Source organism: Daucus carota, chromosome 2, assembly GCF_001625215.2.
Source record: "Daucus carota subsp. sativus chromosome 2, DH1 v3.0, whole genome shotgun sequence".
NCBI lineage: Eukaryota > Viridiplantae > Streptophyta > Magnoliopsida > Apiales > Apiaceae > Daucus > Daucus carota.
The window spans coordinates 12,784,736-12,794,009 of record NC_030382.2 but is presented as its reverse complement, the minus strand read 5'-3'; the positions used below and the strand labels follow the sequence as shown (position 1 = coordinate 12,794,009).

The following is a 9,274-nucleotide window of genomic DNA, read 5'->3' as shown; positions in this document are numbered from 1 at the left end:
TTAAGCAATAATTCTCATAAAATATATTGTTTTAGTATTTATGAAAACCGACCAAGAGAAGAGAGGTATCTAGAGATATCAGATCGTAACGAAACTCTAATTTAACTAAAAATAAATATGTTCCTTATTGTATATATTTCTCCGTGGGTACCAAAGTTAATGCTGCATGGATTATGGTTATTCATTGTTATATTCGCTTTGTTTTCCCAGTCATCTTTGAAAGGATAAGCTAGATTACAAACTAATAAACATATGCATCATACTTTTACATCACAATGCTTTTAAATTGCTTTCTTGTACAATAATAGAACACACAAAAGAGTGATATAGCTTCCTACTGCACGTTATATATAGTTTTTAATTAAAACCTTCTTATAACATTTATCAGTACGTTTTGATTCTAATTCATCTCGAGATTTATTAAAATTCAGATACAGATTTATAAAAATGGTCAGGATGTCTCAAAACCTGCAAATAAAAGTTATGAATAATAAGCTCAGGCAAACAATTAATCATTTCAATCAGAATTTTATTTGAAGAAAATCAAAACAAAATTTGATTATGAAAAGGATTATGTTTTCGATATTATTACAGACACAAAACTCACCTAAACCTATATTTGGGTCAACAAACAATCTACCATCAAAGGAGTTCCAACTAAACTAGAACTATACATGCGTATCCCAGATTATTGGTTCATCAACCTAGCTAAAAACCCAATTTTTTTCTTTCCCATAATTATATACATGATTAACAATTTCATCAACTTAATCAAAAAGTTAGTGGTTAACCCACCAGATTCAGAACTCCCTCAAAAAGTCAGAATCTACATGTAAATGGTCACACGATACTAGTTAGTATCTCCCTAACTTCCCCATCATCCCTCCTTTTTCTTGTTCATCGATCTTACCTACACCAAGTTTATCACATTCCCCCTCCTTAACCTATTCCGAAACAAAAACAGGTTCGAACAATTATCTGTCAGAAATCCGAAATCGAGTCAGTAAGGGATGTGGGTATATATAGTTAAGGCCCAAGTACCAAAATAACTGTCACAAACCATGTTTCGGTTTTTCAGTTACAAGACTTGTCTCCTCTTTTTCTTTCTCTTCCTTTTTGTTTCCCCTGTCTTTCCCGCCAGAACTTTACCTGACCCTCTAACCGAATTAACCGCCCGGTCGCAAAACGCCACGTGGCATAATTTTTTGAAATTTATCGATGCGGGAAAAGGGAGCCAGCTTACCGGTATGGCGGAGCTCAAAAAATACTTCCAGCGTTTCGGGTACCTCAAAATTCCGGACCATAATTTAACCGATATTTTCGACGAAAAATTCGAGTCCGCCGTGCTAAAATATCAGAAAAATTTAGGGCTTTTGGAGACGGGGAAGCTGGACACGAACACGGTGCAACAAATCATGTCGCCGAGATGCGGAGTTACGGATGAAATTCATAAGAGTAACAAGTTGCATGTAACGCAACACTTCGCTTATTTTTACGGGCAGCCGAGATGGGTTAAATCGGATGCGAATCAACCGTTGATGCTGACGTATGCGTTTTCGCCGAAATTCACCACCGATGACTTGACCTTGGTGGAGATCAGACCGGTGTTTCAACGGGCTTTTTCGCGGTGGTCGTCCGTTATACCTGTCAACTTCACCGAAGCCAAGAAATACAACTCGGCCGATATTAAAATCGGGTTTTATCAAGGTAAAAAGCCGCTACTTTATTCCCTTGTTTTGTCATCAAAGAAAAGTCATGTTTTGAAAATAACGTAAACATCGTACTCCTTCGTCCTCGGTGTCTTGACTGAAACTTGAACTCGGTTAGATACATGTATTCATCTATGTTTTTTTCGAAATTTAAACTCACGAAAATAAAGTTGAAACTTGGACTGAAACTTGAACTCGGTTAGATATATATATTTATTCATGTTTTTACCGAAATTTAAACTCCCGAAAATAACGATGAAACTTAAGCTGAAACCTAAACTCGGTTAGATACATATATTTATTTATGTTTTTACCGAAATTTAGCTTATGAATGTTAGAATATAAGATCTTGGAAAGAGCCATTCTCTAACACTTTGAGGTTTTAGAGTAATTGGTTCCTTGACATGGTATCAGAGTGAGGTTAGGCAGAGGATTCGGGTTCGATCCCTGCCACCCCAAATATTCTCACAATTTATAGTGGCGCGAATGACAAATTAATGCTCCAAAGATGAGCGCGTGATCCACTAGAATATAAGATCCTTTGAACTTGTATTCATGCGTGTTTTTACTGAAACATGAACTCGTATTTATTTCTCTGACTACTAATTTAAATTTCTGACTACGTGTTTCTAGGCGACCACGGAGACGGGGAGGCCTTCGACGGGGTCCTAGGAGTCCTAGCACACGCCTTCTCTCCGGAGAACGGGAGACTCCACCTGGACGGAGCGGAGACCTGGGCCGTGGATTTCAAGGCCCAAAAGTCAAAAGTGGCCGTGGACTTAGAATCAGTGGCGACCCATGAGATAGGCCACATACTTGGGCTAGCTCACACATCGGTTAAAGAAGCAGTGATGTACCCAAGTTTGAGCCCAAGAACAAAGAAAGTGGACCTCAAGATTGATGACGTGGAAGGGGTCCAAGCTTTGTACGGGTCAAACCCGAATTTCAAGTATAGTTCTTTGCTAGAATCTGATATTTCGGCTAGTTGGTCAATTGGGTTAGAAATTAGAAGTTTCAATTGGGTCAATTGTTTGATTATGGTCGTCTTGATGTTATACTTTAGTTTGTGATAGTTGATTTTTTACACTTTTTCTCTTGACTTTGGATATATTATTTTTTACATTCCTTTTCTTTTACTTTGTTATAGACTTGTAGTCTCTTGTAAATTGCTCAAAAAATTATTTCATATTTTTTAAATAAAATTTGTAGTATTTCGAATTCATTTAAAAGGGGTAATCCTATAATTTCGCTCATTAATTTAAATATTCATTTATTTATTTTATTTGTCTTTTTTTTTGCCATAATTTTATTTGCTTTTTTTGAAAATAAAAAGATTCATTTATTAACCTGTATTCCTGTAATCAGATATGTTTATGAGTTTATCCTCAAAGTAAGAATAAGATTTTGATAATAGTTCATGATGATACTCAACAACTATATCTTCTATTCTAATAATAACAATAATACTCGATAATAAAAATAATTGTTGGCTCTTTGGATCATATTAATTGAATCTATCAACATGTGTTGTTAAATAATATCAAAATAAATTTATATGAAGGATTTGTTCGAATTTCACAAAAATATATTAAATTTTATTTTAATATAATATATGTTTTCAAAATATAAATAAATGAAATCTTGATATTTACATTATATTTTATTATAAATTATTAAATAACATATAGATATTGATACTTAAATGTGATTGAAAAATATAAATTATTTAAAAGTAATTTGTGCTTTGCATGCGTGTAAACTGATATTCCCTGTACCTAAATTATTATCCACATTTAGTAAATATGATAAATAATTTTTTTTTAACGTAAGAACCCACAGCAGTCGCTACTCTTAATAATATAATTAGAAAATAATATAAAATTTTGATAATTATCAGCATATTAAAATTTAATATGAGTGAGTAAAATGTAGATTTTGTAACATCAAAATAGGACGGAGGGGTATATATGACAAAGCTCATAAGAAAATTTGATTGTTTAGTTGAGTATTAGAGGATTAATAGAAATTGTTACTCCCTCCGTCCCCTTTTGAGCTGTATACGCATGAGAAGCGGAACGCACTTTAATACTTGATAGTTTTATAACTTATTTTTTGAATTTTTTTTGAATAAAAGTTTAACTAATAAAAATTTATTCAGAAAAAGAAAATTTTTAAAATAAGTTATAGACCTATATTTCATGAAAGCATTAAAATGTGTGCCAATAGTGAATGTATAGAATCTAGTGGGACCGAGGGAGTAAATCTTATTATTGTTTAATAGAAAATAAAGGTTGAAATACATTTATATATAATTTTTAAATATAAACTTTAGTCTCTACTTTTTATAATTAAAATTAAATAAAACAGAATTTCACAAATATAAGGGATGTTTGGCCAGGCTTAAAAGGACGGCTTGTGGATTTATAAGTCAGAAGCACTTATTTGTACTGTTTGTATAAAAAGTCGAGAAGTATTTATAAGAAGTCGAGAATACTAATTTTTGTTTCAGGACTTTTAATTTATTCCCAAACACTTTAATCACTTATGAACCTTAACTTGAAGGTTTATAAGTATTTACTCATTCCTGAAGGTTTTCATGAATCGAAGAATTCCCTTCTTATTAAATAGGCCGGCTGTGAGATGAGCCATATCATCGGTGTCGGCCGAAAAAAAAGACTTTTATGTACAATCCAGCTTACAAACCTTATCGGCCCCTTTGCAAGCTCCGCATTTGTCTACACGTTTCTTAGCTGCAGCAGGTATTTCCTCATCATCATGAGATGCTTCCTCATTGTTGTCCTGCAAACAATGTAATAAAATATGTCAGAAACATAGCAATCTTTTACAAAATAACTAGTGAAAAAAGCCGCGTTTCGCGGCGGCGTGATAAATTTTGATATGAATCAGTATTATAATAGCATAAAAATTATTTTGAGTCATCTTCCCGTTAAACATATCACAAATAAAAAATATTATAATTGGTATTAAAATTTGTTTAAGTGGTCATCCTGTCAAACACAATACTAATAATAAAATTAGTTCGAATCCCTCTCTCGTCAATGACAATATTAATCCCCCTCTCGTCAATGACAATATTAATCCATAATTATTATTTTTATGATAAAATTAAATATTATAATTTAAATCAAAATTAGTTTGAACAGCTCTCTTGTCAAACACAATACTAAAAACAAAACATTATAATTTAGACATTAGTTTGAGTCGCCTTACTGTCGAACACAATACTAATAAAAATTATTCTAATTATGATAAAATTAAAGATTATAATTGGATCAAAAGTATTTTGAACTGTGGTCCCGTTTCAACAAAAAAAATTATTATAACATAGATAAAAAATTATTTTAGCCACTTTCCCGTCAAACATAATACTAATAGAAAATTTATTATTATTTAGATAAAAATTAGTTTGGGCCGTCTCCCGTGCCCGTCAAACACAATACTAATTATGAATCATATACATTATCATAAAATCAATATATGATTCACATTTTATATGTATTATTTTTTTTGTTAATTATTTTATATTTTGATTCCTATTTATTAGTTAAAAATTATTTTTTATGGTTCTGTTTTCTTTGCTATTAGTTTTTTTAATGATTATTATCTTTACAATCCTTTATTTTCTATTCGAAATTTAAGAAAATTATAAGACTAAATCGAAAATAGAAATTGTACGTATTACCTTACAAATCTTAAATATAAATTGTATTTTATCTATTATTGTTAGTTTGAATAAATGTAATCTTATTCCTTTTAGCATTCCTAAATAAGAAAAGAATTGTATTACCTTTAGAATTCAATAAGAAATACTAAATAAGAAAAGAATTGTATCATCTTTAGAATTCAATAAGAAAAGAATTGTATTACCTTTAGAATTCTTGAACATGATTTTTTGAATTATAACTATATTTTCTCTCCGAAATTCAAGAAAAATTAGAAGACTGAATCGAGCGATTCTAGAGACGCCCGCATCCTCCTTTATATATATATATATATATATATATATATATATATATATATATATATATATTGATTTAATTACATACTAAATTACGTGCATATAATGTTGTTCTTAATTTTACATAATTATATAATGTTGTGAAACGGTAAAAAATTACATAGTCTCAATTTCAAATATTTGTTTTTCAATTTTATCATTTTGGTATCTCCATTTTAATCAAGGTGGACACAACTTATTTATGTTCTGAACGGTAAAGAATCTCTTAATATAAATCTTAATTTTTTTCATGTGTTCATTCTGATTAATCATCGTTACAAAATAGTATATACGACCTCCCATACTTTCGGAGCTGGATCCGCCGCTGGGAGTGAGAAAAGCGAAAAGAGAAAATAAAATACCTACGTGAACATACACACAAATATATTCTTTATAACTCAAATATAAATTAGATTGGATCGAAAATATATTGGGCTAGATCGAACGGAAACTAGGCGAAAATAAGAAGAAATTAGGCGGAAATAAGACGGAATTTGGCGGACTTAGACGAACTTAGGCGCCTAAAAGTAAGAAGTAATTAGGCGGAAATTAGACGGAATTAGGCACAAGAACTGTGTGCACAAGACCGACACCTTCAGTTTTTGACATAGGTAAATTTTTCAGCTCTGCTTTTTCAGCAAGTAAGTCTTCGACGACTGTTTCGTCATAAATTTCACAACTGAGATTGAGAAACTTTGCAGTCAAATGAATGTTTCCAATTAAAGCACTCTTGAATAATCCTTTACAGACTCTCACCATTGATTTTTTCCCGTCCTTTACACACCCCAGCCATTCATATCCTTTAGGGGTCGTTTGGTTCGAAGAGTGGTATCGGGTTGGAATGAGGAATCGGGTTAAGCTGGTATGGGTTTGAGGTATCATATCTGATATCATGTGTTTGGGTGAGTGCTGGAATCAATATATGCAATTTTTGTAAAAATAAATTATTAATTTATATTAATTGAAAAAAATTAATAAAATTATTATTGTTATATATTTTTGCATCATTGATTTAATTTTGTATAAAATATTAATATTTGATTACTTAAATAGAGACAAAAAAATCATAAATGAATGGATACCCATACCTCCATCTCATACCCACCTCCCCACCTAGGTATCAAAAACTCATACCTTGGGGATTTAAGGTATGGGTTTGAGATTATATTTTCACCAACCAAACACCAGGTATGGGTTTGGAATGGACAAACCCCATACCTGATTCCACATACTCATGAACCAAACGACCCCTTAATGTAGAGTCTTGGATACTCATCTAATTGATTCTCTCTTCTTCACCCTGTCTTACACCTAAATTTCTTACTATTATTTTTATCTAAACACTTATTATTTGTTCCACTCTAGCTATGAGTTCTAATTGCGATTCTGATGGGTGCCCCATCGACCAGGATGGTGCCAAGCTTGAAGATTGTGGTGGTTTCACCTCGGGAGTTCAGTTTGCTGTTCGGAGCGATGTCCTTCATGAAATCCTTTCTGGATCTGGGAAAGATGTTGAAGGAAAGCATATTGACGTGGACTTTCTGGAGGCTCCTTGGGTCCGTCCCAGTGCTTTAGGGGGTATTCCAGTGGTTGAACGTGTAGAGATCGAAGATGTGGAAGATGGTTTCAGCATTGATGGGGTTGCTTCGCCTAAATCAGTGAGTGGCAATCACGAGATGAGCAGCACTGTTCAGACCATTCTTCGCACTTCAAAGCATGAAAGAGATGAGCTGTATTCTGCTCGTAGAAAGCTAGGAGATGTGTTTGGTTTTCTCCGCAAGCAAGGCTTTAGCGAGGAGCAAGTTTTGGCTGATTTGAAGAGGGAAGGGTTTGGAACTACTCTTCCAAGTAGAGACGAGAATGGCCTCCCTCTTCTCAACCCAGTTCCAAATCCTCTCAAGGATAAGATGAAAATCAAGATGGATGATGTTCAATCCTCTGCTCAGAAGGTGTTTGAGGAAAGTCCTAAACCAGTAGTGAAAAGTGAGGAGGAAAAGCCACCTGGGTCAGATGCTAAAAGTGAGAAGAGTAAGCCGAAACCTTGGGCTGATGTGGTTAAAATAGATGTTCCTGAGCTGAAATTTAACTATTACTCCCTCTGTCCCATGGGATAGTTACATGAGAGTTGTGCACAGAATTTAAGAAAGCAAGAAAAAGTTGATAAACTGATTATTTATATTACTATCTTTCTGTTTGTGCATTGTGATTAGATGCATAGCGGGTGATTAAAAAAGCTAATTGGATGTCCCGCCTAAAGCAAAAGTTTGGAAATTCTAGTTTACCTCTCTAATTTCCCTCTCACAAATTTGATTAATATAAATACATCTTTCCATTAGCATTTTCAACCCACCAGAGTAGATTTACAAAAACAAGCCAACATGATTGACTTGATACCAAAAACTTCTCATATATTTTAGCTATAATTACAATCAAAATGGCAGATACAGAAGCTTTTGATTCTTCTTCAAGTACTATGCATCAAGCTTCAGGGGTTGCACCTGTCAAACACAAAAGATTAACAGATTCAGAAAAAAGAAAGATTTCTCAGCATTTGTCTCTTAATTACAACAAAAATCAACTCAAATGTGGAAAAATCAATCAGCTAGCCAAGGATTATGGAGTAAGCAGAATCACAATTTGGAAAATCTGGAAAGTGGTGCTCAAGTCAATTAAAGAAGGTCATCTACCTGATGTTGATAGAAGATACAAAGGTGCCAACGTAAAAATCCAAATGGACTTGGAGAAGGTAAAATCAATACCCCTCAAGCTTAGAACCAACATTAGAACACTTGCATGTCAATTAGGTGCATCAAAATCAATGGTGCATAGGCTTGTTAGAAAGGGAAAAATAAAATCTCATTCAAATGCTTTGAAACCATTTTTGACATCTTCAAATATGGTAGATCGAGTGAAGTTTGTCTTGAATCATATAGAACCCTTGACATTATATACAAGTCCAAGTTATGTGGGAATGTATAATGTGGTGCACATAGACGAAAAATGGTTTTACATGACTAGGCATGCACAAAAATTTTATATGCTCCCATGTGAAGAAGAACTACATAGAACATGCAAATCTAAGAGGTTCATTACTAAGGTCATGTTTATGAGTGCAATCGCGAGGCCTAGATACAATGAAGATGGTGTGTGCACTTTTGATGGAAAAATAGGAATTTTTCCGTTCACTACATTAGAGGCAGCAAAAAGGGCAAGCAAAAACAGGGCTAAAGGTGTTTTAGAACTCAAACCCATTGAAAGCATCAATAAAATAGTCATTAAACAATGCCTGATTGAAAAGATCATCCCTGCTATTAAAGCTAAGTGGCCGCTGGATTGTAGTGGACACATATTTATCCAGCAAGATAACGCCAAACCACACATAAGTGACAATGATCTTGAGTTTATAAGTGCGGCACAATCTGATGGATTTTCTATTAACTTGATTAATCAGCCACCAAACAGTCCAGACCTCAATATTAATGATTTGGGATTCTTTAGAATTATTCAAGGCTTGCAACATGAGAAAGCACCAAAAACAATTGGTTAG

The 9,274-nt window shown here is 33.2% G+C and overlaps 2 protein-coding genes across 2 annotated transcripts; both read left to right on the top strand.

Moving 5' to 3' along the window:
- The first annotated feature begins 678 nt into the window (after positions 1 to 678).
- On the top strand, positions 679 to 2,805 carry LOC108208241 (metalloendoproteinase 4-MMP). Its single transcript, XM_017378761.2, has 2 exons — positions 679 to 1,707; positions 2,343 to 2,805. Exons 1-2 carry the CDS (start codon positions 1,062 to 1,064, stop codon positions 2,777 to 2,779), a joined length of 1,083 nt encoding a protein of 360 aa, XP_017234250.1. The 5' UTR covers positions 679 to 1,061; the 3' UTR covers positions 2,780 to 2,805.
- Positions 2,806 to 8,161: 5,356 nt separating this feature from the next.
- Positions 8,162 to 9,274, top strand: LOC135150363 (uncharacterized). Its single transcript, XM_064086633.1, has one exon. It carries the CDS (start codon positions 8,162 to 8,164, stop codon positions 9,272 to 9,274), a length of 1,113 nt encoding a protein of 370 aa, XP_063942703.1.